Raw genomic sequence first — 22,181 nt, 5'->3', positions numbered from 1 at the left:
GCTCCTTCAGTCTGCTGGTGGCTTGTTTGGATGCTTGTTTTATTTCCCAGTTACATGTGGTTGGGGCAGGTCCCAGGCGCAGGCCCCGCTGGAAAGTGGTGGCTCCGGAGCCGTGCAGTGGAATGCCTGGGGAAGGGGCACACAACAAACGGGGCAGGACTCTTTCCCAGCAGCTTTCTGGGGAGGGTTTGGTGTTCGGGGGAGACAGAGGCCTGGGTAATTACTCAGATAAGCTAGAGGCTTTGTTATCAAGGCATGTGTCCCCCGAGGAGCCCTGTTCCATTATCATTTTAATTAAGTGTATCCTACAGTAGCATTTCCTCTGGCACAGTCTCAACCGCCTTTAATGGCACTTTAACTTCTGCTGGTCTGCAGATCTCCCAGGGTCTAAGTGCTGCAGCCAGTGGTGTTTTCCTGGTGCTCTTAGGCCTGGTCTATACTAGAAGGGAGTCTGTCTGCTTAGCTACCAGCAGGGAGACCGTAGTAATCCTGTCAGACCAGCGGCAGTGCTGTTGCCAGTGCCACTTAGGCCAGTTCTGCAGGTGAAATAAGTGGGACTGGAACCTCTCGTCTGTACAACTGCATCTGCACTAGGGATTTTGCCAGTAGAGCCAGAACTGTTCCAGGAGTGGGGGTTTCACATGCCTCGGACATAGCAATGCTGGCAGAACCGAAGTGGAGACCAGGGCTTTATGAAGGATTTGTGTTACCATAGCACTGGGGAGCCCCTGTCATGGTCCAGGACCCCGTTGTGCTAGGCACCTGCAGAGGTTGGTCTGGACTGACCATCTGCTCACAGGGAGTTTCAGGGAAGATCAGCCTTCCTCTGGCCTTCCTTCACCTGCCCCAGAACTACCCGCAGAGCTCCCGGTGTCGTGTCTGTAGGAGGCAGTGGGATGGTGGCTGGCCACAGAGGAGCTGGTGTTGGAGGTGCCCAGTAGCTTCTCAGCAGCAGCTAGCTAGCATAATGAGACAGCCTGCCTGGGAGTGCTCACCGCTCCCACTGCAGGGCAGATGAGGTAGAGAATTCTGGGCTCCCAAAGGCACTCGGCACCTGGACAATTGTATAACACCAGGCAGACCTCTTGGCTCTGGCCGGCTTGTTAATCCTTAGAAGGGCGTCCACTTGCCGGGGTGTTCCGCTGAGCACTTGTCACTGCAGATCTCAAAGCAGAGGGAGATTAGGGCATTGTGCTGGGAGCCATGTGATCTGGACTCCTAGTCCCAGCTCTGCCACAGATGTGGGGCACATCTCTTCCTGTGTTTGTGGCTGTTTCCCTGTCTGCAAGATGAGGCTAATCCTGTCTGTGTGCGTGAGGCTCAGACGCTACAATGCTGGGGGAGCCTGAGAGCCCTGAGGATACGACTTATTCTGACTTTACAGGTGGGGAAATTCAGGGGCCTGAAGCTAAACCAGAGAGTCCAGCTGTGGGGAGCAAGGCATCACTTAGACAGGTGCTTGCCTGGAGGGACCAATGCTAAACCCCTCGTGTCAATGGTAGGCAAAGCTGGGAGTGGAGTCCAGGTTTCCAGACTCCCACTCCTGGGCCCTCTCTGCTGGGCCATGCTCCTTCCCAGCTGCAATGGAGGCTGGACCCTTGGAGCGGGTATTAAGGAGCATGTCTCTGGGCTATCTAGCCCACCCTGTCACGAGCTACAGGGGCTGCTCCTCATCCGCTTCGGACAGCAGTGATGGGAGAATTATAGAATATCAGGGTTGGAAGGGACCTCAGGAGGTATCTAGTCCAACCCTCTGCTCAAAGCAGGACCAATCCCCAACTAAATCATCCCAGCCAGGGCTTTGTCAAGCCGGGCCTTAAAAACCTCTAAGGAAGGAGATTCCACTGTTGCCTGGGGTTCTTTTAACCCGAAGCTCTCAGTAACTTTTACTCTGTGCGAGGTGGTATCGGGAAATAAATCAAGGGAGACCTGGCCGTCCGACTGACAGATGGCTGGCACAAACAGGACGACACAAGAGTGCTTTTACTTAAAGCTAAACTTTACTTAGTCTCAAGCACTTACACACGTCCACAACAGGTTAGTGAAACACCCCCCAACCCTCAATAATTACCAAAGCTGAGCGTGGCTTTCGAGTGGCACCGTGACAGGCTTCAGCTGGCCAGGCTTCCGTCTGCCGGTGGGCACCCAAAGATGCGTCCAGAGGGAGCGTCCCTGAAGAGCCCCTCCTGAGAAGTCCCATTACCTCAAACTTCCCCCCTTATTTATACATTCGTAATACAATGACATGTCCCTTACAGGAAACTTGCTAAGCAAGCAGGGTTAAAAGGTCAGACACCTTATGATTGCCAGTTAACCAGAGATTGTTCTCTCTGAGTGTCCAGGCCTGGGGCCCTGACAAACATTCCCGGGGGCACATAGAACCAGACTGCTGCTTCTTCTACAATACGTGCATCAGCAATTTTAACACTCTCTGCAGGAAGGGTGCGGGGTCAAGCTGCCCTGTCTGTGGCACCTGAAACCCCCTCCCCTCCTGTCTGGTTACACTGAGGCTGCTGCATCACTAATTTATGACCTGCTGACTTGGCTACTGTTAGCAACAAGCAGTAGTGGTTTAGGCACTTTACTGGTTTGCCAAAATATCCCTGAACACCACCGCCTCCCTAGGGAACCCATTCCAGTGCTTCACCACCCTCCTAGTGAAATAGTTTTTCCTAATATCCAACCAAGACCTCCCCCACTGCAACTTGAGACCATTGCTCCTCATTCTGTCATCTGCCACCACTGAGAACAGCTGAGCTCCATCCTCTTTGGAACCCCCCTTTCAGGTAGTTGAAAGCAGCTATCAAATCACCCCTCATTCTTCTCTTCTGCAGACTAAACAATCCCAGTTCCCTCAGCCTCTCCTCATAAGTCATGTGCTCCAGCCCCCTAATCATTTTTGTTGCCCTCTGCTGGACTTTTTCCAATTTTTCCACATCCTTCTTGTAGGGTGGGGCCCAAAACTGGACACAGTACTCCAGATGAGGCCTCACCAATGTCAAATAGAGGGGAACGATCATGTCCCTCGGTCTGCTGGCAATGCCCCTACTTCTACAGAATGCCCAGGCAGGTGGCAGTGCTTTGGGGCCAGTGGGTGCAGAGGGGAGCTGGCTGCTCTGAGAGGGCTGTTGATGGTTCTAAAGTCCTTGTCGGGGCAGTTGAGGCTACACAGTGGTTTGAGCATTGGCCTGATAAACCCAGGGTTGTGAGTTCAATCCTTGAGGGGGCCACTTGGGGATCTGGGGCAAAATCAGTACTTGGTCCTGCTAGTGAAGGCAGGGGGCTGGACTCCATGACCTTTCAAGGTCCCTTCCAGCTCTAGGAGATGGGATATTCAATGTCTCCCTTCCCTCCCATGGGGAGAAGCCAGCAGCCCTGACTCCTTCCTGCAGAGGGTGGGGGAATGTGTTTGAGCACGGTGGGAACTTGCAGGGCCTGGCACCCCCAAGAGAGCTCTGGATCCCGAGGGGACGGGGCCTGGTCATGCAGTGCCATGGGGGTTCCTGCTGCTGCCTTGGTTTTCAAACTGCCGCCATCTCTTGTGCAAGTTGTTTGTTAAAATTAAGTTCCGTTAACAGCTGAAATGGCCTTTGCCCTTCTCCCCAAAGCCTCCATCTCCTGCTGCCTGGCGTTTCCTTGTCAGCCATCTGCTCTCGGTAGGTCGTGCCATCAGACTGGCGTGGAGAGCCCGTCCTTGGGTCCCTCTGGATCCCCGTGACAGGCTTCAAGCCTCAGCCCCTCAGAGCCTCTGTGCCAGGGAGCCCTGCCAGGCCTATTGCAGATTCGGCTCTTCCGGACAGACCTAGCACCTGGGCCTCTTCATCCCTGGCCCCAGCCTGCCAGTGTGATGCTTGGTCACCTGACTCAACTACAGGCCAAACCCATCAGCTGGGACTGGATGACACAGCACAGGTGGGGCTGGGCCAAATCCTTCAAAGGGTCAGCTGCCTCTGACAGCAGGATTCCCACTTCAATCCCTGTGCGCAGAGGTTTCTTGCCCTGGCGGTGTTCTTACTTGGCACCACAGGCACTCAGAGCCTGCCCAGCCTTTGGTGACTGAGTCTTGGGCCTTAGTGTTGTGCGTAGTGTGTGCCATCACAACTCTGCCAGCATGTTCCTGGCTGCCCCCTGGTTTGAGTAGCTTGGCTCCTTGCAGCCTTGGCAGGGGCTCGCTCACCGTCTCTGGAGGAAGAGCTCAGGTAGCTTCAGTGCAACTCACTGGATGTGTTTGGGACTCTGCTCTGTAACGTGTTCATTACTAGCACGTGCTCTGGCCAGGCCACGTCCCCAGAGAGACCAGTGCACCCCTGGGTCTGTGTGTGTAGGCAGTAAAGCTGAACTCCGTCTGCGTCTGTAGGGGAATTGGTGTGGCTAGTATCTGTCATGGAGTGTGAACTGGGGAGACGTGCTCAGCTGAAGGTGAAATAGGCTTGGTTAAAAAAGCAGCGATGGCTTTAGGCAGGTGCTTGTGACCCTCAAAGCAGGTAAGGCACAATCAGACACGGGTGCTGGTCCTGTCCAACAAACCAAGCTTCTCTCAGTGCAGAACAAACAGACTTTATATCTGCCCAGCAACTCAGGATACCTGGTGGCAGGAACAGAGCTCATTTGAAGGCTACCAGCTTCTAACTCAGCTCTTGCGTGGAGGCAAGTCTTGCATCTCTGTCCCCTTTTAGCCCCAAAAACATGGCAGGGTTCTGGCCTTGTCAGCACAGCGCAGAGAATTCTATCTTGCAGTATTTCTGCTTCCTGTCCTGGTTACAACCAGGAACTGTAAATGTGAAAAATAAGTTTTAGGCACTCAATAATTCTATTCCAGAGTTCTAGGCAAGGGCAGGTTTGAGTTGGTGATGGGGCCTCCCTCCAGTCAGCCCCTGAGGTCAGAGCAGCAAGGGGGAGACTGGTTTAAAAAAACAGTCTTCTCTTAGTGATTTTTGCTATCGGCTGGAGAACTGATCGCTCACCTTTACAGCTCTGGAATCAGGCAGTTGACATCTGCTGGATAGCAGACGGCACCAGTGTCAATTTGAAGAACTGGAATTGACCACGCCGCTGCTTTACTCAGCATGGTACAGAAGGGGCTGGAGGGAGTGGATAGGCTCTGGCTGGAATGTTCTGTTGTTGGTGCCCAGGGCTGGCTCCAGGTTTTTTGCTGCCCCAAGTGCAAAAAAAACAAAAAAAAAAAGGAGGGGGGGAGGGGGCTGGAGTGCCGCCGCCGCTGAAGGAAAACAACAAAAAAAGCCGGAGTGCTGCCCCTTGAGGAGTGCTGCCCCAAGCACATGCTTGGAACGCTGGTGCCTAGAGCTGGCCCTGTTGGTGCCTTACTTATAAGCACCTCTTCTCTCTGATCATCCCTGCTGGTGCTGTGCTAGACAACTCTAGGCTGAAAATGCTGGTGGGGGTGAGCGACATGTCTGCATTCAAGCTCCCACTGTTGCTAAACCTATGGGAACTCTCAGGGACAGAAGCCTAGGTTAAGGTGACCAGATGAGAATTCCTAAATATTGGGACCGCCGCAGGGGGAGCGCCTTTTCAACTGTTACACTCACCCATCCAAGTCTTCGGCGGCACTTCAGCGAAGGATCCTTCAGTCGCTGACGGTCTTTGGCGGCATTTTGGCGGCGAATAATAAACCTTGCCGCCAAAGAAGGAAGTACCCACCGCCAAAGTGTAATAATTGAAAAGGCACTCCCCCTGCCAGTCACCACCGCCTAAGCAACAAGGAAGAAAAAGGGGAAAAAAAACAAACAAACCCCGAAACAAAATATCGGGACAAATGGCATCCCGACTGTACTTTGGTCGGAACGTGGGACAAATTGCTCAATAGCGGGACAGTCCCGATTTTATCGGGACGTCTGGTCACCCTAGCCTAGGTGCAGCTTGAACTCCCAGATTTCTCCTGTGTCTGGGAGTGAGTGGTGTCCCTCTGTTTCAGCCTTCCCCAGAAAGGAGAATGCACAGAACTGCCTACTCCTGGGATAGACTTGGAGCAGAGGCAGGTACAGTCCTGAGGTGCTAGCTATTTCCTAGAGTTTGCAGGTTCACCTGGGTCAGTGTGGCAGGGATGAACGTTGATCCTTGACATGCCCTTCCCTCCTCATGGCAGCAACCAGCCTGTTCTCCTGACCCAACGAACTTCACTGGTTTCCTCTTCTCCACATTAAGGCAGAAGCAGTAGGGCGAGTCACAGCAGGAGCTGAGGGAGCGGGGCGATCCCATCTCCCCAGGACATAGAAGCAAATGCTTTGTAACCATGGCAGATCACTCTGATCACTAACTTCCTTACTGACAGGAGAGCAGCTGCTCTCTGTACTCTCAAGAGATAGGAGCAGACAGCAGGGCCCTGTTCAGTGGGAAAGCGGTCTAGCCTCCCAGTCTGCAGTTAGTGTGATTCTCTAGCCATGGGAAAGACACTGACAAAACCATGCAGGAGCCCTATCGGACCCGGTGCTGGGCTCCTGCCCCACAGGTCCCACCTGCAATGCAAGGTGATGGTCATGTAAATAAAATGGTGGCCTGGGCCCAGCAGGGCCGGCTCCAGGCACCAGCCGTGCAAGCTTGGCAGATTCCAAGGGGCAGCATTCCGGTCGCCCTTTTTTTTTTCTTTTTCTTTTTGGTTTGCCGCTCCGGCCGCCCTGTAGGGAGCGGCGGCATGGAGGACGGGAGCACCCTGCAGCAAACTCGGCAGGGCAGCCCGCGTCCTTCCCTCCCAGCCGAGCGGAGCGGCGCGGAGCTCTCCCGGCAGGCAGGGCGGCGGTTGGGGCTGTGTGGCGAGCGCCCCGTTGAAGCCCTGGCCGCCCCCCTTCTCTCTCTCCCTCCTGCTCCCTCCCCCTCCCCCCCGCTAGACCGGGCGCGCATCCCGCTGCCTGGGGCACGTCTGCAGCACAGGGAGTCCCCCTGTACCCTGGCTCCGGCCGCCCCACAGGTTTTTTTTTTTTTGCTTTGCTTTGCCGCTCCGGCCGCCCCGCAGGTGGTTGGTGTGTGTGTGTGTGTGTGTGTGTGTGTGTGTGTGTGTGTGTGTGTGTGTGTGTGTGTGTGTGTGTGTGTGTGTGTTTTGCCGCTCTGGCCCCCCCGCAGGTTTTTTTTTTTTCCTTGGGGCGGAAAAAAAGCCAGAGTTGGCCCTGGGGCCCAGGTACCTTCACAGAGCCGACAGCCCCACTAGGGGAGAGACAGTGTTGTGATGTGCTGGAAGCTCCATAGCAGCAAGACTTCGTAAGCCTCAGGATTGCTGGGCTTTTTGTTGAACAGCTAGAAACTCGGCCAAAAGACGGGCAGAAATGCAAGCAGTCAAGCTCTCATGTGAGTGGGCTGTGAGCTGTGGAGAGTGGTGGTGACATGCCTGCCTTGACCAAGCTACTCGGACCTTGTAGCTCAAGCAAGTGTTGAGTGTCCTTTGTCCATTTCTATTAATTACCTTCATAAATTATTTGGATAATGGTCTAGAGCAGAGGTGGGCAAACTTTTTGGCCAGAGGGCCGCATCTGGGAATAGAAATTGTATGGCAGGCCATGAGGCTTGTATGAGGAGAGATTAATAAGACGGGGACTTTTCATCTTGGAAAAGAGACGGCTAAGGTGAGATATGATTGAAGTCTATAAAATTATGACTGGTGTAGAGAAAGTAAATAAGGAAGTGTTGTTTACTACTTCTCATAACACAAGAACTAGGAGGTCACCAAATGAAATGAATAGGCAGCAGGTTTAAAACAAATAAAAGGAAGTATTTCTTCATACAATGCACAGTCAACTTGTGGAACTCCTTGCCAGAGGATGTTGTGAAGGCCAAGACCATAACAGGGTTAAAAAAATAACTAGATAAATTCATGGAAGATAGGTCCATCAATGGCTATTAGCCAGGATGGTCAGGAATGGTGTCCCTAGCCTCGGTTTCCCAGAAGCTGGGAATGAGCGACAGGGGATGGATCACTTGATGATTACCTGTTCTGTTCATTCCCTCTGAAGCACCTGGCACTGGCCACTGTCGGTAGACAGGATACTGGGCTAGATGGTCCTTTGGTCTGACCTAGTAGGGCCATTCTTATGAATGCTCACAAAATTGGGGTTGGGGTGCAGGAGGAGGTGAGGGCTCTGATTGGGGGTGCAGGCTCTGGAGTGGGGCTGGGGATGAGGTGTTTGGGGCATAGGAGGGTGCTCTGGGCTGGGACTGAGGGGTTCAGAGGGCAGGAGGGGGATCAGGCCTGGGGCAGGGGGTAGAGGCGAGGCTCAGGGGCGCAGGCTCCGAGCAGCACTTATCTCAAGTGGCTCCCAGAAGCAGCGTTATGTCCCTTCTCCAGCACCTACGTGGAGGCAAGGCCAGGCAGCTGTACACGCTGCCCCATCCACAGGCACAGTCCCTGCAGCTCCCGTTGGAGTGCGTAGAAGCCGGAGTGGGGCCATGCCACTGCTTCCGGGAGCCACGTGGTGTGGCCCCGACCCAGCCCCCAGCTGGAGCGCTGGAGCGGGGCTGAGCTGCGTGGTACATCCCACAGCTGGAGTGCCGGAGCGGCCCCCGACCCAGCGCCCTTGCTGGAGCGCCAGAGTGGGGCAAGCCCTAGACCCCGCTCCCCAGTGGGAGCTGGCCAGCCGGCTTAAAACGACTCACAGGCTGTAGTTTGCCCACCCCGGCCGAGAGAGTACCTCTATCAAGTTTGCAGATAATACCAAGCTGGGAGGGGTTGTAACTGCTTTGGAGGACAGGATTAGAATTCAAAATGATTTTGACAAACTAGAGACATTTCTGGATTCAATAAGATGAGATTTAATAAGGACAAATGCAAAGTGCTGCACTTGGGAAGGAATAATCAATTGCCCAAATACAAAATGGGAAATGACTGCCTAAGGAGGAGTACTGCAGCAACGGCTATGGGTGTTGTAATGGATCACAAACTAAATGAGTCAACCCTATTCTGTTGCAAGAAAAGCAAATGTCGTTCTGGGATGTATTAGCAGGAATGTTGCAAGCAAGACAAGCACGAAAGAAGTAATTCTTCTGGCTCTGATGCTGAGTCGCTATGTATGGCCTTTTGCTACAGTAACAGTCTTTGCGGAGAGACCCCTCCAATCCCTTCCCCTTCTCTTTGTCTCCATCTGCCAGATGGGGATAGAATGCTTATCCAGATAGCACCAAGAATGTGCAAGAGGCATTCTAGATAAATAAGCACACAGCTCGTGCCCCGAGGAGCTTATGCTATAAAATACTCAGCACTGTGACTATCCTTACCTCAGAGCATGCTGGGAGAATTGCTATTATAACTCTAAGCCCCTTTTGTTTCCTTGAGGTTAGGGACTAAAAGTTCAATCTGTTTTGGATTTTGCTTCTCAAATGATGGATCCAGATGGTGGCTTGTCCGTTTGGATAACGGGGCAGGGATTGATCCAACAGAACCTTTCTTTGGTTTTGGAGAAAGCGGATGGTAACTTACATTGTGTGTTGTGGTTAGTCTTGTGCCAGTCTAAGCAGCATTCATTACTGCCTCAGACTGATACCATCTGACAAATTCAATGTACATTCATCTCTTTTTTAGGATTTCTCTTTCTAGATAAAATGGGCTTCAGAAGTGTGGATATTGATTTGTACTGTCTGTTTTGTAGTGCTTTGCCTGTATCTAGTGCTTTCCATCTCAGGATCTCAGAACCCTTCACAATCCCCTGGTAGGCAAGTGTCATGATTCCCCTTCTGCAGGCTGGGAAGCAGGGGGAGACAGAGTGGAAATGTCTTGCCTGAGGTCACCCAGTGAGTCTGTGTTGGTGGGGGATTTGACCCCACATCTTCTGATTCTCAGTCCTGTGCTTTATCCACTAGACAATACTTCCCTTCATGCTTCCTTAGCAGTAACACCTGACAGTTACATGTCTTTATCTTTACAGCTTTCTCCAGGTTTGAAACCTAAGAGGAAGTCCCATTGCTCTGCAGTTCACTGTGCTCTGGGAGGGATGTGAAAGGCAGCCTGAACTCTGCTCTTTCTGGTCCCCTTTTATCTGTATTCTGGGCACCTGCCCCTTCTCAGCCTGCCCCTAGGGCAGTGTCTGTTCTTCTCAAGGGCCGTATTAACTTCACTGTGCAGCTCAAAACATCAAAAAGGGGAAATGAATAATGCAGCCATTATAAGGCGCCTTCCCCTTTTGTTCTGTTGCTTGCCGGAGCCCAAGCATGTTGCAGGTATGAGAGATGCTTTTGTTTCCTGGGTGTGCCCCTCTCATTCCTTTTTACTAGAGCCTTGCCAAGTCGCCTAAGGATGTGTGTGTGTGTGTGTGTGTGTGTGTGTGTGTGTGTGTGTGTGTGTGTGTGTGTGTGTGTGTGTGTGTGTGTGTGTGTGTGTGTGTGTGTGTGTGTGTGTGTGTGTGTGTGTGTGTGTGTGTGAGAGAGAGAGAGAGAGCGAGAGAGCTGGGTCTTTCTGAGTTTGGAGAGAGCCTGGCTGATGGGGGGAGGAAAAGGCCTGGGAGGGTTACCCGTTGCTGGGTAAGAGAAAGCATGGTTATCAGATTACTGGGGTAGGTGTGTGCTTCCCTCTTAAGTAAGATGGTGCGTGATGGTGTCGGGAGTCTGATAAGAGGAAAGTGTTCTTAATGCTGCATTTGCCCCCAACACAATGGGCAGTGTGAGAGTTTGAACAAAGCCCTTGATGAGAAGTGTCTATGGCCATGTGCCAGCCCTGGAGAGCATGGAATGAGCGTGTCTAGCATGTACCACTCAGAGGCCCCCTTTCCTGAGGGCTCGTCCTGTTCTGCCACCAGGTGGCAATAACAGCTTTCAGAGAAATTGCTGAAAGGTTTCAGAGTAGCATCTGCTCCCTGATCCGATGAAGTGGGTTTTAGCCCACAAAAGCTTATGCCCAAATACATGTGTTAGTCTCTAAGGTGCCACAAGGACTCCTCAGTGTTTTTGCTCCCTGAGTGTGTCTCTGTGGTTTTCTCTCTAATCCCTCCCCCTAGCTATGATGCCAGTCGGGTAGGCTCTGGAATGCCTCTGGTGCATGGTCCCTCCAGAATTAAATACATTTTCCAATTTCTTTAACTTTCTTGATCACACAGAAGCTGTCAGTAAACACCAAGCCACGTGAGGAAGGTTCACTCGTATCCTAGGGAGTCTCAAACAGGCTGCAGCCATGGGGCATTTTGCTCACAGCTTGGAGCTGGGTTCATACCAGGGCCTTCTAGGGTAACAATCAATAAATAAAATGGACTGTTGACTGCCTTTCAGCTTCGTTTTTGCATAGCCGGGTAGCCCACCAAGTGGTTTGGCATGGTTGGCAACCAGGAAATGTTCAGACCTAGAGTACTGGGCTGGCGGGTCAAGATGAGATGCATTGGCGCAAGGTGTGGGCCCAGGACAGGAACAGGAAGCTCCAGGCTGAGGGGCACTGATAGAGCTGTGTGTGGGAAGCCCAGGGCTGGCATAGAAGTGGGGGCTGCAGGTCAGAACTGAAGCCACTGGTGTGCAGAAAGCCTGCACGGCGCTTGTTGCTCTGCCTGGCTCCAGCCAGTGCTCTTCTGCTCTAACGTTCATCAAATATTAACTTCCACATATTTTAACAGAAGAAAATATTCTGACAAGACCTGGCTGTGGTTACAGTGTCTTTCCTGGTGGCCCTGCTGGGGTTGGGTTTAAGCAGCTTCCTTAACACATGAGCTGTTGGCTGAGGGACAGTCCTCCTACAGGCGGCTGTGGAAGGGATTCTGTTCTCTCTCTGTGTGTTTAGGGCAGGGAAGCTATGAAACGCTGTATGTATTTAGACTGCCTGTGCAAGTTTGTTTTGAAGTTACAGAATCAGCCTCCTACCGGAGTTAGTCCATAATTCCCCACATCAGAGTGTGCCCAGCGAGAGGCCAGTCTGGTCCCCCACGATTTCCAGGAACACCTCTCCTCTGAGACTGTGTCTGCCAATGGTACCCACACGCTTACCACAGTGGAGCTGGGCCCCTTTGTGGGCAGCGTGGAGACGAAGAGGCAGAGGGACAGATGAGCAACAAAGTGGCAAATGAAATTTAATGTGGATAAATGTAAAGTAATGCACATTGGAAAAAATAACCCCAACTATACATACAATATGATGGGGCCTAATTTAGCTTCAACAAGTCAGGAAAAAGATCTTGGAGTCATCGTGGATAGTTCTCTGAAGATGTCTGCGCAGTGTGCAGAGGTGGTCAAAAAAGCAAACAGGATGTTAGGTATCATTAAAAAGGGGATAGAGAATAAGACTGAGAATATATTATTGCCCTTATATAAATTGATGGTACGCCCACATCTCGAATACTGCATACAGATGTGGTCTCCTCATCTCAAAAAAGATATACTGGCACTAGAAAAGGTTCAGAAAAGGGCAACTAAAATGATTAGGGGTTTGGAACGGGTCCCATATGAGGAGAGATTAAAGAGGCTAGGACTCTTCAGCTTGGAAAAGAGGAGACTAAGAGGGGATATGATAGAGGTATATAAAATCATGAGTGATGTGGAGAAAGTGGATAAGGAAAAGTTATTTACTTATTCCCATAATACAAGAACTAGGGGTCACCAAATGAAATGAATGGGCAGCAGGTTTAAAACAAATACAAGGAAGTTCTTCTTCACGCAGCGCACAGTCAACTTGTGGAACTCCTTACCTGAGGAGGTTGTGAAGGCTAGGACTATAACAGCGTCTAAAAGAGAACTGGATAAATTCATGGTGGTTAAGTCCATTAATGGCTATTAGCCAGGATGGGTAAGGAATGGTGTCCCTAGCCTCTGTTTGTCAGAGGATGGAGATGGATGCCAGGAGAGAGATCACTTGATCATTGCCTGTTGGTCCACTCCCTCTGGGGCACCTGGCATTGGCCACCATCGGTAGACAGGATACCGGGCTAGATGGACCTTTGGTCTGACCCGGTACGGCCGTTCTTATGTTCTTATGTTATGTTTTTATGGGCGATTTTCTTTCAGTGGGCACCGGTTTCTGCTGGACTTCCCCTTCTCTCCTGCAGTCAAAATCTCCACAGGGCGCACTGGTGTCTGAGCGCCAGGTGCTCACCGCTGCCCCCTGCATCCATGACGGCAAAGACAATATGAAGAGGGGGCCACAAAAATCAAGGTGGGCTTCTTAACACTGTCCCAGAATACTGGGACTGAGACTGAGCCGGGGAAGCTGGTGATGCACTGGGCGCAGGTGAAGCGCACACAGGTGCCCCAAGGCTGGATCCAGGGCTCCGATCCATCAACACATGGATTATGATTATGCCCTGCTGGAGCTGTGCAGACCCCATCAGTGTCCCTACATGACGCTAATGGTGGCATCAGCAATGGAGGACATGGCTGGGAAGAGGCTCCATGTCTCTGGGTTTGACAGCGACCGGCCTGACGAGCTGGTTTACCGATTCTGTGGTGTGGAGGATGAGATGGCCCACCTCATCTACTAGCACTGTGATGCCAGGCCTGGTGCCTCTGGCTCTGGGGTCTACGGCAAAATGTGGGACCCCAAGCAGCCCAAGTGGGAGAGGAAGGTCATTGAGATCTTCTCAGGTCACAAGAGGCTGGGGAGCAGCATGACTATAATGTGTCTGTTTCCTTCACAGCCCTGATGTTTGCTCAGATTTGTTACTGGATCAAAGGAGATTATACAAACTGTCAGAATGAGTGAGCTGGGGACTTACCCACCATCCGCCCCAGAGACAGGGTTTGTGGGCTTCCTGACACTGATCCTGCCCTGTCCCTGGGGTCTGTACAGGCATGTGAGAAGGACCCGCTGCTGAGTGGGGATGAACCTGTGCTGTTTCCTAGCGAGGCTGCTACACTGCCAAGCCTTATCCTACTTGTGTTTCAGGAGGTCTGCAAGTCACTTGGGATCAACTGGGGAAAGGCACCCCATGGCAGGAGCAGGAGCACAGTCACAACTTTCCCCCTCTCCTTCAGCCCCAGGCAACGTTGGCTTAAGGGTAATTACAATAAATCTTTCCCTTCCCATGCAGCTCAGCGTGGGCAAAGGTGCACACCTCTGTCTCTGCGCTCCCTGAGGCTGGTGGGTGTGTCACGGGAGCCTGTGGCAATGTGCACACAGAGTCTGGGCTCTCTCTTTGCTCCCGTGGCATTCAGTCCCTGGTGCTTTGCCAGGTCCTAGTTCCACTGCATGAGCACCTTGCTCACCTGGACAGAGATTCACAGTCCCTATTTCCAAAAGGGCTGGTGAGTGGTTTGAGCCCCTGTGGCTGAAGTTAGTGTGATCTGTGTTCCCCAGCATCTTGGTTTTGCAAAAGCAGCCTGGCCCTCAGTCGCTGAAAATAGACCTCTTGCTTTCAGTGTTACTTCTGAAGACTGAGGTTCTGTGTTTGCTTCCGAGCTGCATTGAATTTCTATTGGGTCCTGGTGAAAATGTCTGTTGGTATGCTGGTGAAAGGGGCCTGGAGACTGACTCTTTTATGCATAGCGAGGAGCCCAGCTGGGGTGGGAGTGGGGCCGGTCTCCATGGCTCATCCAGTTATTGCCCTCTGATAACACTATCAGCAAGGCCAGTTCTAATTGGTGTAGGATGGTAAACACCTGTTCACTAAGAACTGGACTGACAGCCACCTCTCCATCACCCCTACCATTTCTTTTCACACTAGGGCTCCTAAGTCTTTATCTTCTGGCAGTGGCCCTTACTATCACTGTAACGTTTGCGATTGATCCATTTAGGCTAATATATATATGAATAAAAAAGTGAGAGTACAGATTTCTTTGTGTCATGCAAGAAATAGGAAGGGAACTCATCTGTCTGGACTAGGAAACTGCCAGAGGAGGTGCTCTTCCTATAGAGCAGGAACCGACAGACACAGGATAGCGATGGTGCTGCCTCGGCTTCCTGAGATCATGCCACCAGAGGAGTTTGTCCTGGCTGTTCAGGGACTCAGCTAAGGAAGGTGCAGGGGTGCTGGGCTTATAGCTGGAGCCCTGAGACACTCCCATTCCTGACAAAAATGGGGAAGGGAGCTTGGGTGTAGCACCACTAGATGTTTGTGGCACTTTACCGAGACAACAGACAGTCTCTGCTCCCAGTAGCTTATATCTGAGGAACACTGATGCTTCTTTTAATAACAAACCAATTCCAACACGTGCCCAGGCTGGTGTAGATTTTCAGCTGCTCTCTCCTATAACATGGATGAGAGGTAGAAGAGACTCATGGGTCACAGCCAGCCCCTCCATGGGTGAGTGGCAGAGAGGGTAGTGAAGGGTTATTCCCTGTTGTACATTTGATCCTGAGCAGTTCTACTCCTTGTCGTGGGAGACACTCCCACAGCTCTCAGAGTGAGATTCTCCCTGACACTCTGCTTCTGTTTTCCTTTAAGTGGCTGTGCCTCCCTACACACCCTTAGTCATCAGGGCTGTTGGGTAACTCACAGTGTAACTATAGCTTAGTTTGGATGCCTGATCATGTCCTGCCACTGAATAGGAAGGCTAGAGGCAGCCCCTGCTCCCTCTCAAGCTCAGAGGCCTTGAGCTGCTCTAAAGTATGTTATCTAATGCAAAAGAAGAGACCATTGTGCAGGGACAAGTAATTGGTGCTTACATGACCTAAAACCAACTCACAGTCAAGGCTTGACTTACGTAGAGTGGCTGAGCAGAACTTGGTGAAACTCAGTAAGTGCTGTCAGCACCTTTGTGGTTCCTTGCTCCTAAGGGCTCCTCAGATGCCAGCCCCAAGTTAGAACAACCTTGGGCATGCTCCTTCACAGGTCTCAAACTGGATGAGGAGCTACGGGAACTCTTCACTAGGGTGATTCTCTTGTCTCCAGCTAAACTGGCTTTTAGCACAGCAATGTGCTGGAGGACTCAAGCAAGAGCAGTAGGCTTCCAGCTCCTGCTTCTTGGTCTGGCCTCAAGTGCACTCTGGACATTCACGATGCTTCATATACTCTACGTTATAGACCTGGCACTGACTGTGATGGTAGGAAATGGGGCAATTTCCCAGCATTCGCTGATGTGGGGAATTATGGACTAACTCCTCATCTTAGTACAAGCAGGTGAGTGTAAGTTTACCAACGATTTCCACGTGGTGACAAACCAGCTACTAGCACAGAGTGCAATGGGAAGACCAGTGAGACCAGCCCCACAGGGAAGACCCAGACAACAGTACGCAGACTTGTCTCCCCCACTGTGGTCAGAGGAGAGCAGCTCTGACATGCCAAAAGGATGTGTCCCCCAGAAGCCCTGCCACATGCCCAATGACAATGAATCACAAACTGCAGCACGTACAGGACTCAACGTTTATTTAAAAAACCCAAAGACAAACAAAACCATGGTGTAACAGTGAGGCTCTGCAACAGCCAGGCAGCACCACAGGTACAGCAAGGACTAAGACTCTGCAGGACTGAGTGAACTAAGGGCCAGGAGTGCAGACAAGCACTTGCAAGTGACCAGTAAGATCTTGCTTTGTTTCTCTAATTCATACCAGCAACGATGCTTTAGAGCAGCACACGAGATCGTAAATGACATATTTTAAACTCCTGCCCTTACCCGAGAGATGCACAAGCAGCCAGGAGGGCTTTGATGGCTGTTATATTTCTCAGAAATCTGTGCTCTAGAGCAAACTCAGCTGTAATGACAACTTGGAGGCAAAAGTCTGAGCGTGACATGCTGCACTTATTCTTAATGAGAAATCCTGCAGAGTTGGCCACTCTATTTTCTTGCTGCCCTGTATCAGAACAGAACAGCCATTCCGGCCCAGGAGAGAGAAGGAATGAACAAATGTTAAACAGCCAGTCTAAGGAGGATTGCCTTTTGCTGGAACTTGGCTCCCACTCCACATCCCCATCCAAAGGGCCAGGACAGGACTAGCTGCAGAGGGACAAAGCCCCTCTGTGTGCTAGGACAGATTAGGCAGTTAGTAGATTATAGTCTGGTGATTGGTTTTCTGCATCTGAATGATCTTGCCAAAGCCACCTCTTCCCACATCATAGTCTGTCCGGTACTCATCTCGCACCTGGGGCAAAGCAGTAACAGAAATTAGTATCCTGCACCTGCCGAGACACAGACATTCTAAGAATCGGCATCCTCTTCCCACTCAATTGGTGGTGGGTTGAAATTCAGGTTACAAGCCCTTGCAACTCCTTGAATTATCTTGCCAAGGAACCACTATCAAGGTGACTGATGAGAAGACCTCACATTTCTAATGGTGGGATCATCTTTAGACATAACAAAGCAACAGGGAAGGGCCAAACACTGATTGATTTTGCTTTGCAGTTCACCTTTATGAATCACCAAGGCTTGACCCCAAAGCTTTTTCCTGCTGGAAATCTGGGAAGGAATCTTACCTTCTCATGAGTGGGTATCATCCGAGGATTAGACTAGCCTTACAACCATGTCATCCCCATTATTATCCTGTTTCTCACTCCCCACCTTGATTGCTGCACCCTTTTGAGAACACTAGGTTGAGACGAGAGCAATGCTTCATTTGGGCCATAGGAAGCTTGGAATCCAAACTCTCAAATGGCATTAAGCACCACGCTCCAACTCTAGTGCTACTATAGAATCAGCTCTTAAAACAACTTTCAATTAACTTCAGTTCATTATTGAGTCTGCCATGCACCCATCTTTGTACTGGATCAGCCAAAGGTAGCCCCACACATCTCCCAGCCCCAAGGAAGCCAGGCTCAGTGTTCTGATGCTAGCACTCTCTTTACCTGTCCTCCAGTCTTTCCTCTCCCAAACTGTCGTCCCTCCTTAAACCCTGCATCCCAGTCAGTCCTGATGATCCGGTCATCCAGTCGGGTGCCATTGATAAACCTCATTGCATGCTCAGCATCTGCTCTTGTGTAATATCTGGAATGCGTTATAAGGAAGACTCAAAGTGTTATTAAGCTGGTGAACCCCAGCTGCTCATGGGCAAAGAAGAGGGGAATGGTATTCACAGCACTCTGGAGCCCAGCCTTCCAAGCCAATAGACACCAGTATCTTTACAGAGCCAACTGCTATATTCACAGCCATCCGATTCTAGCTCCCTCCTTGCACAGCAACACACTACACCAGGGGTCGGCAACCTTTCAGAAGTGGTGTGCCGAGTCTTCATTTATTCACTCTAATTTAAGGTTTCATGTGCCAGTAATACAGTTTAATGTTTTTAGAAGGCCTCTTTCTATAAGTCTATAATATATAACTAAACTATTGTTGTATGTAAAGTAAATAAGGTTTTTAAAATGTTTAAGAAGCTTCATTTAAAATTAAATTAAAATGCAGAGCCTCCCCGACCAGTGGTCAGGATCCGGGCAATGTGAATGCCACTGAAAATCACCTCGCGTGCCGCCTTCGGCACACGTGCCATAGGTTGCCTACGCATGCACTACACGGTTGTATTGTAGTGCCACGGCAGAGAAGGAAGTAGCTTGCCATCTCTCAGTTCAGAGATGAAGCAAGCAGGACAAGCCTGCCATCATGTTGCTAAATGCATTTGTTTTTGGGACAGGATCTTCTGAATGTTTTATGAGGGTTTGAACCTGCACTCCTGTTTCCAGCCTTGCCTGTATAACAGTCTTCCTAACAATCCTCTTTATGCTACACTAGAGTCTACGGGGTGTAAGTGGGAAGGGGAGAGGCCTAACCCAAGAGGCTCTGCAAGGACAGCTGTCTGTTAGACTAGGGCCAGGGCAGTAGCCTGTGCTTAAGAAGAGCACACTAGGCTATTCTACTGGCCCATTCATATTTAGACTGAATGGGCTGAGGAAGGCACAGCTAGATGGTCTTAACACCTGGTGAAATTCTCTGGCCTGTGCTATGCAGGAGATCAGACTAGATGAGCACAATGATCCCTTCCAGCCTTAAAAGCTATTACATCAATTTAAGAGATAGAAATAAAGGGATCAGATGGTGTGGAATCACTGTGACACACAAAAAATACAAGAGGCTGTCCCATTGTTTTAGTTTTCATTGCAAGCACCACAGCAACGTCTGTGACTGAGGCAGCGTGGGAGAGAGACAGCAGACCCTGTAAAGGGAAGGAAAGGGTTTGGTACTGTGATTTTGAGAGTTCACAACTTTCATGCTTGCCAAACATATCACGGTGCATACCCAGCTCCTCCAGAAAGGCCAGGAACCCTTTGTAACATGTTCAATAGAGCTGATGGGATCATGTGATTCAATCAAAAGAGCAGTGGGAGAAAAACCATGGCAACAGTAAATGGGAAAGGATACTCCACAAAGCAGAAGCCACAAGGGGTTTTCTTGACCTTGTCTAGCCCCATGACAATCCTCTTGACATCTCCGCATTTGGAGAAGAGCTCCTGGATCTGCTCCTCGGTGGTGTAAAAGGACAGGTTCCCCACATACAGTGTGCAAGAGAACTTCAGGGCCTTCTCCTGTAGGTATCGGCTACCCTGAGAGCACAACAAAGAATAAGTGCAGCCTGAGTGACCTGCTGTTCAGCGGGTGCCTGAGCCACAGAGGCCGCGTGACCACTACACGTGCCCGTCTGGGGACCTCCACCTTTGACTCCAGCTGCTCCTACTCGGAGTTCTGGAGCGCCTGGGTTAAAGATGGCAAAATTGGAAATCACTGCACCGGGCCTGGGAATGTCTGGGCTGTACCCCACATACCGCTCCCTGTCCCAGAGACCCCTGCCTCCTTCAGGTACTGCCCCCCCCCAGTGCTGTCCCTGTGCACCCCCGGGCGCTGGGCACCCCCAATCCCTGCCCCCCCGGACGCTTGGCACCCCAACCCTCATCCCCCCCTCAGGCTCAGACACTGCCCCGCAGTGCTGTCCCTCCCCCCGGGCACTGTGCATCCCCAATCCCTGTCCCTCCCCCCTCAGGCACCGCCCCCCCAGTGCTGTCCTTGTGCACCCCCCGGGCGCTGTGCACCCCGACCCTCAGGCTCAGACACCACCCCCCAGTGCTATTCCCTCAGGCTCTGTCCCTGCCCCCGTGCGCTGGGCACCCCCAATCCCTGCCCCCCCGGGCGCTGGGCACCCCGACCCTCATCCCCCCTCAGGCTCAGACACCGCCCCCCAGTGCTGTTCCCTCAGGCTCTGTCCCTGCCCCCAGGTGCTGGGCACCCCCAATCCCTGGCCCTCCCCCCTCAGGCACCGCCCCCAAGTGCTGTCCCTGTGCACCCCTGCCCCCCCGGGCGCTGGGCACCCCCAATCCCTGCCCCCCCCCGGGCGCTGGGCACCCCTGACCCTCAGGTTCAGACACCGCCCCCCCGGGCGCTGGGCACCCCAACCGTCATCCCCCCTCAGGCTCAGACACCGCCCCCCAGTGCTGTTCCCTCAGGCTCTGTCCCTGCCCCCGGGCGCTGGGACCCCCAATCCCTGCCCCGCCCCCCGAGGCTCGGCACGGCCGGCGCACCCGGAAGTGCTGGTCCCGGTACTGGCTGATCTCGCAGTAGGAGTCGCTGTTGAGGCCGCTCAGCGTGGCGCTCAGCACCCCCGACATCCCGGCCCCCGGCTCCCCGGAACCTTCCAGAACCAGCGCGCGGCCGACTGCCGGGAAAGGAGAGGACCGAAGAGCCCCATTGGCTTAGCGCCTGCTACTCACCGCCAGGAGGTCGGGCCTACGACCTCATTGGAGAGGGGCACGGTGGCTGCCGTCCATCACGCCCTGGAAAGCCAATCAGAGCGCTGGGTTCGGCCGCTACTGCCAATAAAATGGTGGCGGGGCCGAGAGCCCCGCCCCGCCCCGGGGTCTCTGGGAGCTGTAGTTCGCCGCCTCGCGTGAGGTAAGTCGCTGGACACTACATATCCCAACATTCCACGCGGTGGCACACGCCGCTTGGCGGGAAACGGCGTCTCGCTGAGGAAGCGCGAGGCGAGTGGTGCTGGCGTCCTGCCCGTCGGGTGTCTGTGCGTCCCTGGGCGGAGCCCGAGCGCTCCCAGGGGCCGGGGTTCGAGAGCCGAACGGGGCCTGGCCCGCCCTTGTAGCGCCTGGGTTGGCTTCCTGAGGCGCGAGCTTCAACGGACCCTGTGAGGGGGGGAGCCCGGGAGGGGCCTGCTGCGATAGGACCGCAGCGTGGGGCTCCTCGCGCTCCCTGTAGGACCCGCCTGGGGCTGGGGGGGCAGAGTGGGGAGAAGCGCCGTGACCCCAGGATCGGGGCGGAAGATGGGGCGGCCAGGAGACGCGCTGTGCCCCTAGGTGGGGAGGGGGTAGAGCGAGGGGCGGCCAGGAGAAGGGCTGTGCCCCTATGGCCTGGGGGCGGAGTGGGGGGTGACTAGGAGAAGCACCAGACATCCAGGCTGGGTGCTAGGGGTGTGTGTGTGGGGGGGAACAGGAGATGCACCATGCCCCTGGGCAGGGGAGAGGCCAGGAGAAGCGCCAAGGTGTGATCCTGGGATGCTCTTTGTCTTCCCTTGGTGGTGTGATGTCAGACGCATAGGAGCCAACTTTCCCTGGCGTGCCCCCCCTGCCCCGACTCCGCCCTTTCCCCACCTCTGTCCTATCCCCATTCTAACCTCTTCCCCAAAGTCTCTGCCCCTTCCCCGCCCCTATCGGACCCTTCCCCAAATCCCCGCCCTGGCCTCACCTCTTCCCTGAGCATGCCGTGTTCTTCTCTCTCCCCCCCCCCCCCGAGAAACAGCTGTTTTACAGCACAGGTGCTGGGAGGGCGGGGGAAAAAGCAGGCATGGGGAGGAGGCAGAGCAGAGATGAGCTGTGGCAGGGTGGGGAGCTGCGGGTGGGTGCAGAGCACCCACCAATTTTTCTCTGTGGGTGCTCCAGCCCCGGAGCACCCATGGAGTCAGTGCCTGTGGTCAGACATGCTGGCAGCAGCTAGCCAATCTCGCTGTGTGTGCCACATACAGTGGGTCCATGGTCAGCCCAGCTGTGTGCCAGGACAGCCACCTTTCCCCTGGGCTCAGACAAACACTGTAGTACAATAAATGTGATCCCTACCACCCCTGTTGTTCCTTGGGCTGGCTGAAGAGCTGCTGGCTAGACCCTTCTCTAGATTCCCTTCAGCTCCTGTTTTAAAGAAAGACTGCACAATGATCCTTAGCTACTTAACTGTCCCTATAAATGCAAGAACTAAACAGAGCTTTGATTACTTGTGTAATATTTCATCTGTGATCTGTGCATACCTGTCAACCTGGTGAGTCCCAGATATTACTCCTGGGGAGAATTCTGTGCCAAGAAATTAAAAGTTCTGCAATAAAAAAAAAATTCTGCACACAATATTTTCAAATTCTGCATCTGCTCACAATATTTTCAAATTCTGCATATTTTATTTGTCAAAATAATCACATCAGTTTCAGTTAT

General features: G+C 52.6%; 2 protein-coding genes and 1 pseudogene across 7 annotated transcripts in view; 2 read left to right on the top strand and 1 right to left on the bottom strand.

Moving 5' to 3' along the window:
- The first annotated feature begins 11,295 nt into the window (after positions 1-11,295).
- LOC101938788 (serine protease 23-like) lies at positions 11,296-13,700 on the top strand (annotated as a pseudogene).
- Positions 13,701-16,194: 2,494 nt separating this feature from the next.
- On the bottom strand, positions 16,195-20,472 carry LOC101952198 (nuclear cap-binding protein subunit 2). 2 transcript variants are annotated; one of them, XM_005286025.4, is made up of 4 exons: positions 20,280-20,472; positions 19,129-19,310; positions 17,625-17,763; positions 16,195-16,924 (listed from the first exon to the last, which is right to left on the bottom strand). In XM_005286025.4, exons 1-4 carry the CDS (start codon positions 20,364-20,366, stop codon positions 16,826-16,828), a joined length of 507 nt encoding a protein of 168 aa, XP_005286082.1. In that variant the 5' UTR covers positions 20,367-20,472; the 3' UTR covers positions 16,195-16,825. The 2 variants fall into 2 exon arrangements, with proteins under 2 accessions (XP_005286082.1, XP_065413461.1); XM_065557389.1 differs by having other exon boundaries at positions 19,129-19,458; positions 20,280-20,461.
- A 136-nt stretch (positions 20,473-20,608) lies between these two features.
- The window catches only part of TEX11 (testis expressed 11), a 110,318-nt gene continuing 108,745 nt past the window's right edge, over positions 20,609-22,181 (top strand). For 4 of the 5 annotated variants that reach the window (XM_065557384.1, XM_065557381.1, XM_065557380.1 and 1 more), the window contains exon 1: positions 20,609-20,649. The gene's annotated coding sequence lies outside the window, so the exon portion shown is untranslated. The remainder of the gene's footprint in view (positions 20,650-22,181) is intronic. The other variant, XM_065557383.1, reaches the window with a different exon arrangement.

The sequence above is a fragment of the Chrysemys picta genome, chromosome 9 (genome assembly GCF_011386835.1).
Source record: "Chrysemys picta bellii isolate R12L10 chromosome 9, ASM1138683v2, whole genome shotgun sequence".
Classification (NCBI taxonomy): domain Eukaryota; kingdom Metazoa; phylum Chordata; order Testudines; family Emydidae; genus Chrysemys; species Chrysemys picta.
Note: the sequence above shows the minus strand (reverse complement) of the source record. Positions and strands in the feature narration are given on the sequence as shown.